This window comes from Littorina saxatilis, linkage group LG12 (assembly GCF_037325665.1).
Source record: "Littorina saxatilis isolate snail1 linkage group LG12, US_GU_Lsax_2.0, whole genome shotgun sequence".
Classification (NCBI taxonomy): domain Eukaryota; kingdom Metazoa; phylum Mollusca; class Gastropoda; order Littorinimorpha; family Littorinidae; genus Littorina; species Littorina saxatilis.
In genome coordinates, this window is record NC_090256.1 from 38,499,826 (window position 1) to 38,519,825 (window position 20,000).

The 20,000-nt window shown below is 42.8% G+C and overlaps 1 protein-coding gene across 1 annotated transcript in view; it reads left to right on the top strand.

Annotated features, from left to right (window-relative positions):
- Positions 1-20,000, top strand: part of LOC138981881 (protein mono-ADP-ribosyltransferase PARP12-like) — a 22,872-nt gene that overhangs the window by 1,890 nt on the left and 982 nt on the right. The window contains exons 2-12 of the mRNA XM_070355021.1: positions 5,717-5,974; positions 6,856-7,181; positions 7,835-7,967; positions 9,138-9,384; positions 10,069-10,187; positions 12,208-12,401; positions 12,965-13,157; positions 13,754-13,962; positions 14,442-14,580; positions 17,527-17,651; positions 18,535-20,000. The exon at positions 18,535-20,000 is cut by the window's right edge and continues 982 nt beyond it. Coding sequence (XP_070211122.1) covers positions 5,789-5,974; positions 6,856-7,181; positions 7,835-7,967; positions 9,138-9,384; positions 10,069-10,187; positions 12,208-12,401; positions 12,965-13,157; positions 13,754-13,962; positions 14,442-14,580; positions 17,527-17,651; positions 18,535-18,955 — 2,292 coding nt within the window. The 5' untranslated portion in view covers positions 5,717-5,788 and the 3' untranslated portion in view covers positions 18,956-20,000. The remainder of the gene's footprint in view (positions 1-5,716; positions 5,975-6,855; positions 7,182-7,834; positions 7,968-9,137; positions 9,385-10,068; positions 10,188-12,207; positions 12,402-12,964; positions 13,158-13,753; positions 13,963-14,441; positions 14,581-17,526; positions 17,652-18,534) is intronic.

The window sequence follows — 20,000 nt, forward strand, 5'->3', positions numbered from 1 at the left end:
CTAGGCGTTGATGCCAACTTTACGGCAAGTGTCCCAGATTTAATTCGAAATGTCTCTCTTTAAAACCATGTACAGCTTAAGTTAAGGTTGTGGGAATGAGTAAGGTTTGTATGTAGCAGGCTACATGTGAGGTTTTCAAAAAGAAAGTCATTTTATAGTTGTAAGAATTAACGAAATGTAGGCTAAAAGTTTGTTACTTAAACTAAAGAGGTACGTAGATTGATAACTGAAAAGAACTGGGCAGTTTGTGTGATTGCATGCGCCTTTCTTTGATTGGCTCGTAGCGGACCGCTGAAACTGACCGATGCGGCGGACAGTGCCCCGCACAGAGCTTAGCATAGCGTCACTACGCAAGATTGCAGCAAGCTGAAAGGTCAAGTTTTATATTTGGTGAACATTTTTCCGCCACCGACCCCTCCTCCATTTTATCAATGGAGGCATGCATTTTGTAACTTTGTGGCGCTGGAGCTTTGTTTCATGTCGCTGGTTGATGTCCATTGTAATAGTACTAGTCAAGAGAGATAATTTGTATGTTCGGATCAGTTTCCTGCTCAGTCTACATTTCGCTGTTGTTGTTTTTCTTGCATGCCATGCCAGGGTGAGCTGACACCACCGTTTGAGCTTCGGTGCAGTACCGTCATTGATTGGTCTGGAACCGAAACTTAAGCTTTAGTCCACAGATCGCATCGGTCCACAGCCTACTTCCCTTCGCCCTGAGTGGTTTGGGTTGAGTAGCCCGCGACTGTGGCATCTGGCATTTTTGTTCTCGGGTAGACTTACTAACCTGGTTGACCCTTAGGGTCGGGTCGAGGGAAGTAATCCCCTGGCTCATTATGGGGGCCAGGAGTTTCTGTATTTCGGCTTGGTTTCTTTCTGTGACCCGCAGAATTAACAGTAGGGCAGGGGAGACAATCAGTCAGCTGCCCTGCTGGGCCATTTGACGCGAAACTTTTTTACATTTAGTCAAGTTATGACTAAATGTTTTAACATAGAGGGGGGAATCGAGACGAGGGTCGTGGTGTATGTGTGTGTGTGTGTGTATGTGTGTATGTGTGTGTGTGTGTGTGTGTGTGTGTGTGTGTGTGTGTGTGTGTGTGTGCGTGCGTGCGTGTAGAGCGATTCAGACCAAACTACTGGACCGATCTTTATGAAATTTGACATGAGAGTTTCTGGGTATGATATCCCCATACGTTTTTTTCATTTTTTTGATAAATGTCTTTGATGACGTCATATCCGGCTTTTCGTGAAAGTTGAGGCGGCACTGTCACGCCCTCATTTTTCAACCAAATTGGTTGAAATTTTGGTCAAGTAATCTTCGACGAAGGCCGGACTTCGGTATTGCATTTCAGCGTGGTGGCTTAAAAATTAATTAATGACTTTGGTCATTAAAACTCTGAAAATTGTAAAAAAACCCTTTTTTTTATAAAACGATCCAAATTTACGTTTATCTTATTCTGCATCATTTGCTGATTCCAAAAACATATAAATATGTTATATTTGTATTAAAAACAAGCTCTGAAAATTAAATATATAAAAATTATTTTCAAAATTAAATTGTCGAAATCAATTTAAAAACACTTTCATCTTATTCCTTGTCGGTTTCTGATTCCAAAAACATATTGATATGATATGTTTGGATTAAAAACACGCTCAGAAAGTTAAAACGAAGAGAGGTACAGAAAAGCGTGCTATCCTTCTCAGCGCAACTACTAAACCGCTCTTCTTGTCAATTTCACTGCCTATGCCGTGAGCGGTGGACCGACGATGCTACGAGTATACGGTCTTGCTGCGTTGCATTGCGTTCAGTTTCATTCTGTGAGTTCGACAGCTACTTGACTAAATGTTGTATTTTCGCCTTGCCCGACTTGTTTGTTTTGTTTTTTCCTTGTAAATATGTTTTGGTAAATTGATGTTTGATCGCTTCGTTTGACCCAACTGAAGGGCAGGAGAGACAACCAGTCAGCAGTGCCCGGCCGGGCTATCTGATACTAAACGTTTTCTTGTTGTAAATATGTATTTTGCCCCTTTGTTTGACCCAACAGAAGGGCAGGGGAGACAATCGGCCAGCAGTGCCCTGCTGTGCTATAATTTGATGCTAAACTTTTTCATGTTTTTTGTAAATATGTTTTGGAAAATTGATTTTGAAATTGCTATGATTTTTCACAAAAGTTAAAATCATAAAAAGCTTTAATTCTATAACATTTCACTTTACGTGGACTTAACTGCAAACAGCTGGTGTGGACAATTAATTTGTGGGAGTGACTGATAAGAATGGAAGAGCGGATGAGTGCGTGTTCAGTACAGCTCTGATGGACAGTAACCAGCTGTAATTCAGTTTGTTAGCACATGCACTTACACAAAACTATAATAACCACAGCTATCTGTTGAAGCATGCACATGTTGGGCTCAAATACAAGGATTAGCTTATGTCACCGGCAATAAAAGTAACTCTATGTCAGCGAGAACATGACGTGTGTTGTCTTAGTTCAGGGGCACTATACATTTTTGACAGCCGGCGAATTCAAAGAGATTGCTTACTAAATGCAGTCTACTCACATGAGATCATTCGTAGTCATAAAAATGTCATTGCCTAATATGTATCTGCATTAGGAGAGAAGAAGGTCAGACTGACACGGGACTGCACACATAGTCTGCCTCAGTGACAGTATGGTAGTTATTACAAGGCCATTACCAAATAGGTTTGCAAGCTCGACAAACACGGAACTGGAACAAGCGACTGCAGGTGAGAAGGACTAGAACAAGACTTCTTCTTCTTCCACGTTCACTCATGGTTTTAGCACGAGTGGATTTTTACGTGTATGACCGTTTTTACCCCGTCATTCAGGCAGCATACGCAGATTTCGGGGAGGCATGCTGGGTATTTTCGTGTTTCTATAACCCACCGAACTCTAACATGGATTATAGGATCTTTTCCGTGCGCACTTGGTCTTGTGCTTGCGTGTACACACGAAGGGGGTTAAGTCACTAGCAGGTCTGCGAAAAATTTCCACTCTTAACCCACCAAGCAGCAGCGACCGGGATTCGAACTCACGACCTCCCGATTAGGAGGCCGACGTCTTACCACCACACCACTGCGCCCGTCGAACAATACATCAATGACAATGTACTTACAAGAAAGAAAAAAACAGCAACATGAACAACAACAACGTGTTCGTGTTTGATTGTTCATGTTGCGGTTTTTTTCTTCTGGTGAGTACATTTTCATTGTTGCTAACAATATAATTATGCCTACACATCTCATTCAGAGACAACCCTCACATCGCTTACACAGCCGAATGAGTACGTATTCAGCTACACCCCGGACACAACCTCATCGATGAGATATTTCAACACGTGCTCTCAGCGCGCAGCGCTGTGCGCGCTGAACCGATTTTGTTGTTGTTGTTGTTTTGTGTTGTCGGGATCCACTACCAGTAACTCTTTCTTATCTTCTCCAGTGTTTTCAGCCGCGATTATCTCCCTTCCTCCGTGTGGCGTCAATCCATATTCCCGTTACTACGTTACTATTTTTAGAAGGTCACTGCACGTTACTATTTTTAGAAGGTCTCCAGTGTTTTGCGCGTTTATCTCCTTTCCTTCGTGCGCCGGCTCGGCGTGGCGCAGCCTGGTATTCGGCTCTACTTCTTCCCGGCGAAGCCGGTACCCGGCGAAGCCGGTACCCGGCGAAGCGGGTAATCATCTAGTAATTTATACATCCCCGCAACGATGGGAAAAGCCCTGGAAGTAATTAAACTAATTAAATAGGACTATGTCAGCCTTTAAGGTCCGTCACAGTGAAATGTCGGCTCATGCTGTTATCATTTTTAGACACGTCTGCTATCGTTTTCTAACACTCAGCATATAAGAATTAACGATTTCACTGCGAATAATTGCTTTCAATTTTTTTTTATCGGAAGCGATCCTGAAGATGCCACCATTTTTTTTACTTCGCTAGTTACTGAACATTTCCGCTTCAACACTTTTCAAATAGTAGATTGTATTTTACAAAAATAAAAAGGATTGTGGTTATATGACGAAACTGAAACTAACCATTTGTCAAACAGGCACCCTTTATCAGTAGGGGAAGGGCTCCTTCTTCTTCTTCTGCGTTCGTGGGCTGAAATTCCCACGTACACTACGTGTTTTTTGCACGAGTGGAATTGTACGTGTATGACCGTTTTTACCCCGCCATTTAGGCAGCCATACGCCGCTTTCGGGGGAAGCATGCTGGGTATTTTCGTGTTTCTATAACCCACCGAACTCTGACATGGATTACAGGATCTTTTTCGTGCGCACTTGGTCTTGTGCTTGCGTGTACACACGGGGGTGTTCGGACACCGAGGAGAGTCTGCACACAAAGTTGACTCTGAGAAATAAATATCTCGCCGAACGTGGGGACGAACTCACGCTGACAGCGGCCAACTGGATACAAATCCAGCGCGCTACCGACTGAGCTATATCCCCGGCCACGGAAGGGCTCCTAATATGGACCGGCTCCTAATGATAATGGACCACATGTTCTGACAAACTGACGGCGCTAGAGCGCTCAAAAAAGTTTTATTCGCTGTATTCACCCTCTCTGGATAACTTTCACATGTCAAAACTGTTGCAGAAACACAAACCTCAAAACCGTTGGGCTTTTTCGCTTTTTTTCACTTTTGGCAGCGTCCACTCTAAATTTGCCGCCTAAAATGGACTCGTTTCTGTCCACAGCCAAAGCTGTTATCACACAAAAATTGCTATTTATGACAGCTAAGACCGTATTTGTTACATTTTAGCAGTTTTGACCCCGAGTTTCTACTGCAAACAAAAAATAATAGCAAAATATCAAAGTATGTGTGAGTCCCCTAATATGGACCACCTTCAACAAATCGAAGAAATTAAAAGCTAAAGGTTATTTTCATTAATTCATTAAGAAGCTTGCTGAAAATAACCTATAACTAGCCCTCGAGATTTCAAAAAAATATAACAAATAGTCTTCTTTTTGTAGAAGTTCATAATTTCACTTATTTTCACTCTGTTTTTGATATGTTTCTTTAGTTTCCTGGTACATGGTGTGCTTCAAATAATGCTCTCATCAACCCGAAACAGATAAATCTAAAGCATCTTTTAATTAGTCTGACTTTTACACTAAGTTGTATCATATTATTTTGAAGAATAGGGGGCTTTTTACGGTGATTCGTGAAGGCCGCTTTACTGGTCCATATTAGGAGCCTGGGCGCCTAATATGGACCCTTTGTGATTTTTTTCTGTATTTAATTTTTGCTGAAAATCTATCAAAGCTATTTTACTCTAATTAGGCGAGAAGGACTACCAAACACAAAATGAAACTTCTTCGTAAGAAAACAAGCTAGTTATAATCAGCAATAAACAAAAAGTGGTCCATATTAGGAGCCCTTCCCCTAGTATTGATATCTCGCTGCGAAAGGGAAAAAGCATGCACACAACAAAATAATATGCTTGAATATGCCCAGAAATTACATCTCTGAAGTTTTACCGACGGTGGTTACACAGAACAGCAAAAGAGCAAAAAACAAAATGTAACTGATCACCTGACGATGAGAGAGACAGTGGGAAGGAAGAGTTGAGCTACATTTCGAAAGGTGAAAATATATCAAATCTCGGCTTACGCCTCGGTCTGATATGACTCCTCCTTTCTCGACTTTGTGACTGATAAAATGTGGATATCACAGCCACATCAAACGATTCATTTCAGGTTCCCCAAGGCGGTACTTAATTCAGCCCGTCGTCGACTTCGCCCAGTCAAGGACAGGCTTAAGAGTCAGCGATGGCGGGTGCTGAGGGCAGGGAGAGGCTTGTGCGAGACGTGCTTCAGATACTGCTGGCGTCTCGGGACGAGGACCTCCGAGAAGAGATCGTTGACGTCTTCAACGCGCTGGGCAAAGCGCGACAGAAAGCCCACAGTGTCAACACTGCTGACAGGCTGGAACGTTGTCTCGGACAGTGTCCGGAGGTAAAATCTGTGTTGTTGTTTTTGTTTTTTGAAAGTTTGCCATGCACATCATTGTGGGTTTTTTAATCCATACACATGTATCCCTCAACACAAAGAATTGTTCATTCATATATGATCACCTACAGTTGGCAAACATATGACATGGTTTGTAATGAAGCATTTGGATAACATAATGTCCTATTGTTTGGGTGTACATAGCCAACAGACAAGACAGAACAAAAACACAATATCAGGACAGACGGACAGACATAACATCAAGTTCATACACAAATAAATACAGATACATTACAGACATTTGGATAGGAATGTCTGTTAAAGCTGCTGAACTTGTCACGTCCAGGTGCACGGAGCCCCGAGGGCTTTCAGTCGGGCCTCAGGCAGCAATCCGTTTGAGAAAAAAAAGTTCAATGACTTTTATGCAAGGAGTCAAAGACTGCAAATGTTTTATGAATGAATTTTAAGCATTCTATTACGGCTTACTAGTGCCAAAACCTCATAATTGTAATTATCAAGGGAAAATTACTAATGGTCGTAAAATTAGTAATTTTCCCTTGATAATTACTATTTTCACGTGTTAATTACTAATTTTCCCGGGAAAATTACTAACTTTCACCTGTTAATTACTAATTTTTAGTTTTGGCTCACTTCCTGACGGATTGCTAATGCCAAAACTAAAAATTAGTCATTTTCCCGTGAAAAGTACTAATTATCCCGTGAAAATGAGTAACTAACGAGTGAAAACAGTAACTGACAGCGTTAATGAGTAATTATCACGTGATAATGGGTAACCCCAGGTTTTGGCACTAGTAAGCCGTCATAGCATTCTCTGGGCAGGCAAAATACCAGCAGTGATTCATGACTAGATATGTTTGTGTGTGCAGGTCTTCCAGTTAGACAAAGAATACAAAGAAGTTTTCGTGAGACCGAGAACAAAGATGAGCATTTGCCCCACTCACTTCAAGAAGCACGGATCGTGCAGAGCCAGGAACTGCTCGGATCTCCACTTCTGTGCCTTCTACCTGTTGTCCGGATACTGCTCGCTGGGCGATGGTCGCGATTGCTGCGGCTTTGGACACAGCCTGAGGACACCCCATAACGGTCGAGCCCTGGGGTGGCACCTGCTGGGTGGTCTGGACATCACTGACTTGCGCTCCTTGCTCTGTCTGCCCTGGGTGCGACGGGGTATTACTCTACCCCGGGTGTGCTGGTGAGAAATAGATAAAGAGATGAGTATATGAATGAATTAATGCATGGATGACGGACGATGACTTATTATTGGGAGTAACTTCCGAGAAGGTGGTGTTTAAATTTGGTTTAATTAATATAACCATGGCTAATAACTGGTTTTTTTTTCACTCTGCCCCACTCTCCTAGCTTTAACATGGGACACGACCATCCTTCCACTTGGTCACATACCCTGACTGCTTGCTGTGTTGAGTTTGCTTTATTCGAAATTAATCACCCCCACCCCCACCAACAAAAAAAATTAAAAAAAATAAAATATATACCCCTGTGCACTGAGTGTACCGAGGCTGTTTATTTTCCGTATGTGACGATTCGGAGGGATAGTCTTGTCCCATGTTAAAGCCTGCCCAGATCTCAGACAGTGAGGCGGAGTGGGCCACCCAAAAGGCTTCTAGCCATCATTATATTAAACCAAAATGAAACACCACCTTCTTAGAAATGACACCCAACAATAAGCCATCGTTCGTCATGATCATACGTCTGTTATGTATCATTTTCGTCCACTTTAAATTCCGATGGGTTCAAGTTCGGATGAATGTTTCGTAACGTTTCACGAGGCGGAGTGGACCTTTAATTTATTTTTTTATTTGCACTTGTGTGTTGTGTGCTTGTCAGGTATTTTAACCAGCACTGTGGGTGCGGGCGAAAGAACGAGTGCCGCGCTTTACACCTGTGTCTGCCCTACGTGTTGGGAACATGTAGGTTCGGCAAGGGCTGCCGCAGAAACCACAACATCAATCACCCTCAGGTCTGTAACACAGCCTGTCCTCTATGAATTTCATTATATATTTCAGTGTATTTCTTTTTTGAACATTTGAGGATCAAGCTGTTACCAGTGTATTTTCGGAGAAAATCAAACGCAGTCAAATTTAAACATTTATTTGAATTAACAAATAAGCGAAAGTTGTTGAACTTGGTACATTTTATTAAGTATATTATCAAAGAATTCTGGTTATTAGAATTAAAAAATAAATCCTGTCCTGTTAACACATTTGTGATTATAATTAATAAGGTATTAATTCAGTTTGACCTATTTCTGGTTATTAATTACGAAGTGTTGTGTCCCATTATTACATTTCTTTTGTTGTTGTTTTTATTGTAAGCTTTTTTTTTTTAAATTCATGTAACCATATTTGAAAAAAAAACCGTATTAACTTGCCTTGTCTTTCCTTTCCTAGTATGCATATATTTATTTCATGTCATTTCGTGCTGTATGTTATCCTACATACGTGATAGAGACCACTCATGAGATAACAATACCGTTCGATTCACACGTTAGTATATCATGTAAATGAGGTCATGTCAAACTAGTTTGGCAGGGACCTGCTTTTCCCCTGCCCATGATGCCAAAATCACCGAGACAAACGTCATTCTGGGAACACTTTTGCGCTTGGTGTTTCCCCTCGAAGAATTGTTAAAATTAATACGTCACGCTATAGTGACGTCGTTTTGCTTTGACGTCAAATATTGCACAAGGCTTTGGGAGAGATCGAGGTTCCGCAATAAGAGTTTTCTATTTGGACGCGTCGACTCCGGGATGTTTGGAGCAAAACGGTTTACGAACGACGATGATGTCCTGAACAGTGTATTTGAATGCCAGTGAAAATGTTTATCGTCAGTTTTCGGGGGACACGATTTTCAGCACTTTTTTTGTTACCACTTGGAATCAAATACAAAAACTAATGCTTGTTGATTATGCGGTGTTTTCGGAAGCACGACTAAGCACGTATCTACTGAGAGCAAACAGAGCATCATCAAAGTGGTAGCTTCATTTTTTTCTATGACATTATTCCGCCGCATGATTTATCTGTATTCTTTGTCGATGAGATATTAATCTTAAAGGGCTGAAAATAGTTGTTATATCAAGAGAACAAGTCTTTTCAGGGTTTAAGGTTAAGCTCACACAATGATGGTACAGGTCACCCAAGCTCTCACAAAATATGGCGTCAACGTCAGTGGCCGACGTCTAACGGATATTCTGGAAGAGGTCAAAATGTACGAAAGCGACAGTAACACCTCTACCAGCCGCGACAACGACGACTCCGTCGACGGTGATGAGGAAGAAAGAAGGACGGGTTTCCAGTTTGGTGCCAAGCCGAAAATGTTTGGTTCTGTGCCCAACCTGTTTCAAGGAAGAGATTTGCAGCCGGTGCCTCAGAACAACGGTAAGACAACACTCCCTCTTGCAACTTGTCTTAGTCTGTTTACAGCTCTTTCTCCCCCTGTCTCTCTCCCTCTCTCCCTCCCACTTTCCTCCTCTCCCCCCCTCCCCCCCCCTATCTCTCTCTCTCCTTTTCTCTCTCTCACTCTCTCTCTATCTCTCTCTCCCTCTTGGGAATAGGTCTACCAAGTGGGGCAGGGTGACGCCCCTTTCACAGCACCTTCTTTGGACTGTCACAGAGTTGTCTGCCGGCCTCCGTTGAGCGTGGGCTATCATAGTAGCTCTACGTTTCTGGTGCATCACCGGTTAGACACCTGTCAATTGTAGAGAACTGTCTGTAACAGCGTATGGCTGCCGTTGTCTCCAGGTATGCTCTTGGGAACCATTGTGTTGACAGACACAGGCACAGAAGTTGCAATAAGTTGATTTTAGTAGTGTATTTATGTTCAATTGAGCTGTTTGATCGTGTCTCTGTCTTATTAGAAATGCGATGTGGTGCCAAAAGAAAAATGTCCATGTTTGTGTGAAATAAAACTGGACATTTAAGTTTTCTTACCTTATCTTATAGCAGTTTTTATATGACTACTTATCAATCCCAAACTCACTTGTTTTACTGATCTTGCCTCCAAAAGGTAATTCGAGTGTTTCGGGCACTCAGTGACAGAAAGATGCATTCCTATTTCTGCAGGACGTCGCCCGAGGTGTCCATCTGCCGGCAGACGTGGCAAGGAAGGGTCATACACGGCGCTCTCCCGTGAAGCGGGACGGTCGCCACGCATGGAAAGTCTCTGTGTTTTCCACCTCATGGTCAGTGGATCTCACTCTCCGTGCTCTCTTTTTCTACGTGAATGTCCGCGTAAATATGGGATTAAAGTAGTCCCTCTCTGGGCGAGGGATGGTTTAAAACAAGCTCGTTTGTAATGCTTATGCCACAACCCTCGAATATAAATTTTGATTTGATTTGATTTGATTTGCTCATGTCTCAGTCAGTTAGCATTTCCGTTTTCATGTTATACCATACCGGTATACGCAAAGCCTAGTGGTGACCTTACGATTTACTCTCTATTGTTGATATGTTGAGGTCAGCGAGACAAACGTTCTTCTCGAAATTCTTTGTCAGTTCCTCTGGAGACGTGCAGACATAAGTGAGAAAAAAATCTATATTCATGTTTTTTCATTCTGTCTATGGATTGTGCATTTTGTGATTTGTGTTAAAGGCACAGTAAGCCTCCCGTAAACCATCACAGATACTGTCAGGCTTTAACACACAGTGCAAACACCCTTTCATTTAAACACTCGCCGCTTGAGAACATCCTAGGTGCCCTCCGTAAAGAGCGAGCAATTTTCAAAGAATGTATTATTGCGTGGTTTTTCTTAACCCTGAGCCATCGTGAACCCGTGTGATCCAGTTTCCCTTTTTCACAATGCAGTCGTCAGTTTGTAATTTGAATGCGGCTCGCTGTGAGCTTATCTGCAATAGCACGTTATTATGTACCTCTGACTATGCACGAAACAAACGGATGTGGTTCACAAGAACTCTAGCGATGGCTTTTCAGAGGAACTGGCCATAGGCATAAACCGTCGTCTGCTACGAGAACCACGACCTTGCGTGACCCTGCTTCCGGGCTTTTCTTTTTTCAAACTTTCAAAACTTCGAATTGTACTGATCTTGTCTTGATGAAAAAAGAATTCTTTTATGATTTAAGAATGTTTGTGTAACAAGCTGTCAATTTATTATTTAGATTTTAAAAGTTAGGTCTAGCGCCAAAACGCACCACGGTCCGATTGTGATGGAGACAATCCGCAAAATTAATTCTATGAAAATTGCTCGCTCTTTACGTAGGGCACCTAGGATGTTCCCGTTCGGTGAGCGTTCAAATGGAAGGGTGTTTGTACTGTGTGTAAAAGCCTGACAGTATCTGTGATGGTTTACGGGAGGCTTACTGTGCCTTTAAGCAAATCAGGGTTTAGCCTGGAAGAAAAAGACAATGGGACATTTGTCCCCCTCAACCAAATTCTGATGGGACATTACATAGTCGAAGGCAAAATGCACATAGCAGGCTGGGCGGTCCGAATTTTTTTTTCTCGAAAGATGCAAAATAGTGCTATTTAGTGCCATATGATGGTATGAGAATTTGCCAGTTTTTCCGGTTAGTGTGTGTGTGTGTGTGTGTGTGTGTGTGTGTGTGTGTGTGTGTGTGTGTGTGTGTGTGTGTGTGTGTGTGTGTGTGTGTGTGTGTTTGTCTGTGTTTCGATCGATATCGCTTCTGTTGACAGTTTCCGCAGAGGAAATCGCGCAAGCACAGATAGTTCGCAGAATTGGTTGAATAACAATGAATTACATTTTAAAAGCAAATCACATTGCATTTTACAAACTCGCAAGTTGCTCGGCTTGGCGTTTTTGCCTAGCTCATTCCGAACATTGTACTCCCGTGAAAAGTGTGCATGGGGTGGGGCAGTGGTACGTAATCTCAGTGCGCCCTTTGACGCACTGAAGGCGATTCCAATGGGACACTTTGAGATGTTATGCGCCAATAGCGCAAGGCGCACTAGTAAATGAAACCCTGAGCACTACATAAATTAACGATGCCTAATACGCCTGCTGCTTGAGATTGCAATAATGATTAAGTAAAACAGTGCTTGATCCATATTAACCTTTCTGATTTGAAAAAAAAACCACACGCACAAAAACAAGAACGGTAAGTTATTGGAAAGTTAAATTTGTATTTAAATTCTTAATTTTAGATCATTAGCAGTCTGCTTTTCGCTTTCTGATTTGAGTGTTGACTGTCGAAGGTTGCAGTCTATCTGTTTCGAATTTGTTCAGAACAAGTGTCGTTTCGGAGATTCGTGTCACCACCTGCACAGTGACCGGCTCTACCTGTGGCGACTGACCGAGTGGCCTGAGGACGTCGGGAGGGATGAGGACGTGGTTTGGTCAAGCCTTGACCATGACAACAACCTGGTGTTGGAGCGAGAGTACTCAAAGCCAAACGTCGTGGAGTGCACTCTACAAGACGTGTATGTGCTGGGTGTTTGTGTTGGGCAGAGAGAGTATGGCATTGTGTGTGTGTGTGTGTGTGTGTGTGTGTGTGTGTGTGTGTGTGTGTGTGTGTGCATCTGTGTGTATGTGTGTGTATGTGTGTGTGTTAGTGTGCGTGTATGTGTACATGTGTGTGTGTGTGTGTGTGTGTGTGTGTGTGTGTGTGTGTGTGTGTGTGTGCATCTATGTGTGTGTATGTAAGTGTGTGTGTGTCTGTGTGCGTGTCTGTGTAAGTGTGTGTATGTGTATATGTATGTCTATGTATGTGTGTCTGTGTGCGTGCTCGCGCACCACACGCCTCACTATGCAGTTGTGTTTTTGGCATCGCTTGACTGTCTAATGTGAATACCCTAGTTACAAACTTTATAGCGACACTGCCTTAAGCCTGTCTTTAATTGGGCCTAGTCGACTACGCGAAGTATACTTTGCGAAGCTGATCGCACGGAGCTTTAGCACTGAGTTTTTGGTAAAAAGATTTCGCGTGGTCTTCGCGAAGTCAACTTCGGGCTCAATTAAGTGCCGCCTTATGGTATTATTGCAGGAACGGCGATACGATGAAGGTCAACCTAAGGGAGTTCACCGCCGTCAGTCTGTCCTCAAACCAGAGATACAAAATCAGGCGGCTCACCACGCCCTCTAGCGCAGAGTCCAACAAGTCTCAGTTGCCCATAGCAACCGTCTGGCTCTGGTACTGGCGAAACCAAGATGGCGACTGGATTGAGATTGGGTTGGAGGTGAGTCGAAACAGCAAGCGTCTTTGCTTGTTGTGTTTCTCGTATGCCTAGTTTGCACGTGCTGTTCCTAGACTTGTGTTTGATCGGAAAAATGACAGTGTCTAAAAGGACGTTATAGCTGTGCAGCTGATTATACTCTGTTAAAATTTAGACAACTACAAACTTGACGATTCATAACCCTGTATTTCGAAGAAGCTTTAGTTCCTTTTATGTCTCTTTTCATGCAGAAAAAGGAACTTGATATTTTACCATGAAAGTTGCTTCTTTCTTCAGTGCATCTTACTGTCTTGTAAGTAGGCTACCAAGAGAGTGGATCAGTTTTGCTTTCTCTGACTGTAATTCATATTTTGGTCGCTTAGTACCTTTTATTATTTTATCCTTGTCCGCAGTAGATCTGTGTGCATGTTTCTTTCATATGAAAAAAGAGAAAGTTTCATAAGAAAAGACACAAATCTTGTGTGGAGAAGATTATACTTTCACCTGGGTAGCGCGACTCTTGTTGCTGCTAGCTTTCCTCTTGGAGGAAGCAACCCAAATATACCAGCAACGGGACATTATCATGGAATTAAAATAAACAAAAGTGTGTGTGTGCGCAGGGCGCCGCCGAGACGGGCCTTGCTGAGCTGACGAGCGCGCGGGTTGAGCGCAACTATCTCACGAGTGCTAACACCCCACTCAAGTCTGGTCGGTTTGTTCTTGACTTTGGCAAAATGCGGCTCAAAGACCTGCACCTTGGCCGCAAGTTCAAGGTCAGAAGACGACCTCAGGTGCTTCTCGACGATAGCGATGCTGAATCAGACGACGGGTGAGTGAGAGAAAATTATATGAATGGTTTGTTGATGTAGTTGTGGGTGGTGGTGATGGTGGTGGGAGTGATGTGTGTGTGTGTGTGTGTGTGTGTGTGTGTGTGTGTGTGCATGTGTGTGTGTGCGTGCGTGTGTTTGCGCGCGCACACGTGTGTGTGTGTGTGTGTGTGTGTGTGTGTGTGTGCGCGTATGCAACCGTGCATGCAACTGTGGGGGGGGGGGGGTGTTTGTGTGTGTGTGTGTTTCTCTCTCTCTCTCTCTCTCTCTCTCTCTCTCTCTCTCTCTCTCTCTCTCTCTCTCTCTCTCTCTGACGCTCTCTCTCTCTCTCTCTGACGCTCTCTCTCTGACGCTCTCTTCTCTCTCTCTACCTCTCTCTCTCTCTCTACCTCTCTCTCTCTCTCTCTCTCTCTCTCTCTCTCTCTCTCTCTCTCTCAGAATTTCGCGCTGTTTAAACCATACCATATTTATTGTCACACAGGTCTCTCACCGACGACAGTGAAACAGAGGGGCAAACAGCCGACGATTACGATGACGTCACCAATGATGACGATGATGTTGAAACCCAGCCTGACGACGCCGCAGCCCCTACAGTCTCCGTTGATGATTTTCTTACCACGGTGAGAAACGAAGTGAATGCTTTGTGTTGAAAGTTTTTTTGTGGTTGCATTGGCAACATTGTTTTTGTCAGTAATGTTTAAAGACTTGCGCTCGGAATCGAGAGGTTGCGTGTTCGACCCTGGGTCGGGCCGCTATTTTCTCCCCCCTTTCCTAACCTAGATGGTGGGTTCAAGTGCTAGTCTTTCGGATGAGACGAAAAACCGAGGTCCCTCCGTGTACACTATATTGGGGTGTGCACGTTAAAGATCCCACGATTGACAAAAGGGTCTTTCCTGGCAAAATTGTATAGGCATAAATAAAAATGTCCATCAAATACCCGTGTGACTTGGAATAAAGGCCGCGAAAGGTGAACATTCGCCTAACAGGCTTGAGGTTTGCTGGTCGATGTGAATGCGTGATATATTGTGTAAAAAATTCCATCTCACACGGCATAAAGCGCTTTGAACTTCGGATAAGGCGCTATATAAATAAAGAGAATAATAAAGAGAATAATACAAAAAGAGAATAATAAAGAGCTGTTGTTTATAGACGAACTCCTGAAGAAGAAAAAATAACTCTGTTGGGTTTGTATGTGTTGTGTGGATAACACACACACAAGCACACACACACACACACACACACACACACACACACACACACACACACACAAACACAAACACATACACACACAAACACACACACACATACACACAAACACACACACACACAAACACACACACACACACACACACACAAACCTACACACACACACACACACGTACGTGCTCCTTGTCCTCGTGTTTCAGACACAACCCTCGCTAGTGACTGGCCCATAATGTCACGTGGGAAAGATCTTTTCTTTACTTTTCTTTTCAAAAGTAATTTGTGTACTTCCGAGGGCTGATGAAACAATGTGATGACGACAAGGATTCTGTTCGAATGTGGTATGAATGTGTTTTTTTAAGTGCTACATATTTACCTTCCAGTGTACAATGTTGGGTTTTTTGACTCACATGCGAAGCAAAAGTGAGTCGTCCGTCCGTCTGTCCGTCCCCCCCGTCCGTCCGGCCGTCCGTCCGGCCGGCCGTCCGGAAAACTTTAACATTGGATATTTGGCAAGATGGTGTATGATGACAAGGCCCCAAAAAACATACATAGCATCTTGACCTTGCTTCAAGGTCAAGGTCGCAGGGGCCATAAATGTTGTCTAAAAAACAGTTATTTTTCCCATTTTCTCTGAAGTTTTTGAGATTCAATACCTCACCTATATATGATATATAGGGCAAAGTAAGCCCCATCTTTTGATACCAGTTTGGTTTACCTTGCTTCAAGGTCAAGGTCACAGGAGCTCTTCAAAGTTGGATTGTATACATATTTTGAAGTGACCTTGACCCTGAACTATGGAAGATAACTGTTTCAAACTTAAAAATTATGTGGGGCACATGTTATGCTTTCATCATGAGACACATTTGGTCACATATGATCAAGGTCAAGGTCACTTTGACCCTTATGAAATGTGACCAAAATAAGGTAGTGAACCACTAAAAGTGACCATATCTCATGGTAGAAAGAGCCAATAAGCACCATTGTACTTCCTATGTCTTGAATTAACAGCTTTGTGTTGCATGACCTTGGATGACCTTGACCTTGGGTCAAGGTCACATGTATTTTGGTAGGAAAAATGTGTAAAGCAGTTCTTAGTGTATGATGTCATTGCTAGGTTTAGTTATTTGACCTTGACCCTGAAGGTCAAGGTCATGTAAAGGTCAAGGTCAAGCCTGTGAGTCGTATGGGCTTTGCCCTTCTTGTTAATGGTGTCAAGCGCCCTGAGGCTGTTATTTGGTGGCGAAAATCACTATAGAAGAATTTTTTTTTATTATTGTACATACATTTGAGCACAAATGTCTGATTCCTTGTTTCATATGACCAAAGGTGTTTTATTATTGTTCCTGCGAGCACAAATGTCTGATTCCTTGTTTCTTATAACCAAAGGTTTTTATTATTGCTCCTGCGAGCAACAAAATGAATGTCCGATTCCTTGTTTCTTATGACCAAAGGTTTTTATTATTGCTCCTGCGAGCAACAAAATGAATGTCCGATTCCTTGTTTCTTATGACCAAAGGTTTTTATTATTGTTCTTGCGAGCAACAAAATGAATGTCCGATTCCTTGTTTCTTATGACCAAAGGTTTTTATTATTGTTCTTGCGAGCAACAAAATGAATGTCCGATTCCTTGTTTCTTATGACCAAAGGTTTTTATTATTGTTCTTGCGAGCAACAAAATGAATGTCCGATTCCTTGTTTCTTATGACCAAAGGTTTTTATCATTGTTCCTGCGAGCAACAAAACTAATGTCTGATTCCGTGTGTCTTATGACCAAAGGTTTTTATCATTGTTCCTGCGAGCAACAAAACTAATGTCTGATTCCGTGTGTCTTATGACCAAAGGTTTTTATCATTGTTCCTGCGAGCAACAAAACTAATGTCTGATTCCGTGTGTCTTATGACCAAAGGTTTTTATCATTGTTCCTGCGAGCAACAAAACTAATGTCTGATTCCGTGTGTCTTATGACCAAAGGTTTTTATCATTGTTCCTGCGAGCAACAAAACTAATGTCTGATTCCGTGTGTCTTATGACCAAAGGTTTTTATCATTGTTCCTGCGAGCAACAAAACAAATGTCTGATTCCTTGTTTCTTATAACCAAAGGTTTTTATTATTGCTCCTGCGAGCAACAAAATGAATGTCCGATTCCTTGTTTCTTATGACCAAAGGTTTTTATTATTGTTCTTGCGAGCAACAAAATGAATGTCCGATTCCTTGTTTCTTATGACCAAAGGTTTTTATTATTGTTCTTGCGAGCAACAAAATGAATGTCCGATTCCTTGTTTCTTATGACCAAAGGTTTTTATTATTGTTCCTGTGAACACAGATGTCTTATTCCTTGTTTCGTATGACCATCCTGCAGCTTACACCAGAAACCGTAGCATACACCAAGGTGAAATCCCCTTTCTGCGGTACCCTGGGTAGGGCTGCTACCGTCCTCAGCATTCAGCGAGTGGACAACACACGCTTGACCGCAGCTTACGCCAGGTAAGGCGATGCAGTATTGAGAATGATTGCTCTGGTTGTTTTCTTTGGACATTGGATTTAAACAATGTTTTATTGAGTCATGTTTTACATGTTCATGAAATTTACATTGTCCTAAAGTGGAAACAACAACAAGCCCACGGCTTATGGTGGTGTCTTTAAGGACATTTGATACCTGTTTTTGCCAATACATGCTTTGAAAAGCACCGGCGTGAATGGGATTGATTCTTGGCTTTCTGTGTCCTTAAGATTCTGCGAGAACTAATAGTTAGTGGCGGATGTAGGGGGGGGCTAAGAGTCCCGCCGGGCCCCCCCTTCAGGGAAAAAAAGAGAGAGAGAGAGAGAGAGAGAGAGAGAGAGAGAGAGAGAGAGAGAGAGAGAGAGAGAGAGAGAGAGAGAGAGAGAGAGAGAGAGAGAGAGAGAGATGATTAAATGACAGTTTCTGAGCTAAGGTGGCCCTAGATTGCAGCATTTTGCTTCATTGAAAAAATAAATTCCGGGGTAACATTCCTCCGGACCCCCCTAGCATGTTCAGGCGCTTCGCGTCTTCAATTAGGGCGCTTTGCGCCCTTCAAGTTTGTGCAAAAAAGTTTGGGTGGGCCCCCCCCCCCCCCCCCCCTTCCTTAAGATCCTGGACCCGCCCTTAATGGTCACGGGCGAAACTGAACACTTAAGTAACTGGAATTAACAAGAAAGAAAGACATAGCGTTTGCAATCAGCTGTTGATCGAGATTGATTCCTAGATTCCTGAGCAGGTCCCTTTATTTAAATGTAACTCTTGTGTAACTTGAAACTGCTTTTCACTGGGTATTCATGAATTAACTGAATCTTTTGGGGGAGTATTAGCTGCTCACTATCGGCTTTGTTTGAACTGTTTTCTTCGCAGCAAGAAGAAATCTATGCCAAGAAAATCTGGTCGACTTGAAGAACGAATCCTATACTACGGCGTCGAGCCCGATGATGACGTCATTACCATCTGCCAATCAGGAATGGACTGCAGTAACCAGCGAGACAGCAAGCACAACACGTCATTCGGCAAGGGAGGCTACTTCTACGCGACCGCTGCACAGGCAGATAAGAGAACTGGACACAAGAAAGAAAGGAAAATGTTCGTGGTCAGCTGTCTAACTGGACGTTTTGTAAGGGGGTCCCCAAAGCTGACACAGCCTCCTTGCGTGGACGGTTCAAAAGGAAACAGTGAACGCTATGATTCATGTGTTGACGATACAGCTTATCCCAGATTATTTGTTATTTTTGACAACGCTCAGGTGTTTCCGAAGTACCTGGTGACCTACACTCTGAAGTAGTTTGTCAGAATGCGTGTTAGTGTGGTCACAGTTTAGTTTGGTACCGACTTCAGCCCTATGTTAGTGGCTGCAAGAAATTAAAGGTACTGAACTTGTCAAATCCAGCCCCTGGGGCTTTTAGTCATACCTCAGGCAGCTATCCGTTAGAAGAACTGCCAAGTTTCATTGACTTGCACCCAAAGAGTCAAGAACTGCGTTTTTTTTACGAATTAATTTCATACTCGGACCCGGCTGGTCTTGACCTATTTTTGGATCTAAATTTAGATCAGGTAGATCACCACATCATGCACAAAAAGACACGTCACTAAGCAAACTATGTCAGACGTCATCATGAGTTTGTGTAAAACAAAATGGAGGCCGGAATCACTCAGTTGAATTGAACTCCGACCAAACACCAACGTAATAACTAGGTTAATTTATGCACTCTCGTGAACAAGAAACTGTCGAGCTTCACAGATGTCGTCGTTGGGTAGTTTTGGGGTTGTTTTACTACCATAGGAGGATTTTTGAACTGTAAATGCACTCAGCTGCAACAAAAACGCAAAACGAAGGCTGTGAGCTAGCTGCACTGTGCCTTTAATTCATGAAAATTCAAACTCGCAGGGCACGGAAGCGGTTATGTTGTAGAGATTCGGTATAATTATAGGGTGTCTCAAAAAAAAGTACCCACAAAGACATTGAAACATCAGTACCGAGAAATGGAAAAACTAAGAGAAGGGACAATGAAATCCGAATGACAACACAGTGGTTCCAACAGGATGGAGCCCCACCACTTTCTCAGAGAAATCCAGAACATCCCAAAGGAAACATTCCCCAAATGTAATGAACAATAATGGCAATGAGGATGCAGTCTGTCATTGGAAAACGGGGTGGCTACATTGATCACGTGGTGTGAAGAAACAGACGATCTCAACTGAAGGCTGTGAACTGAGGACAAAACTTCTATGAACTGACTACAATATCACGCAAAAAAGATTTCAATAAAGTTACTGACTTGTCTGTAGTAATGAAAGAAAATCGGGTACTTTTTTTTTAGAGACACCTT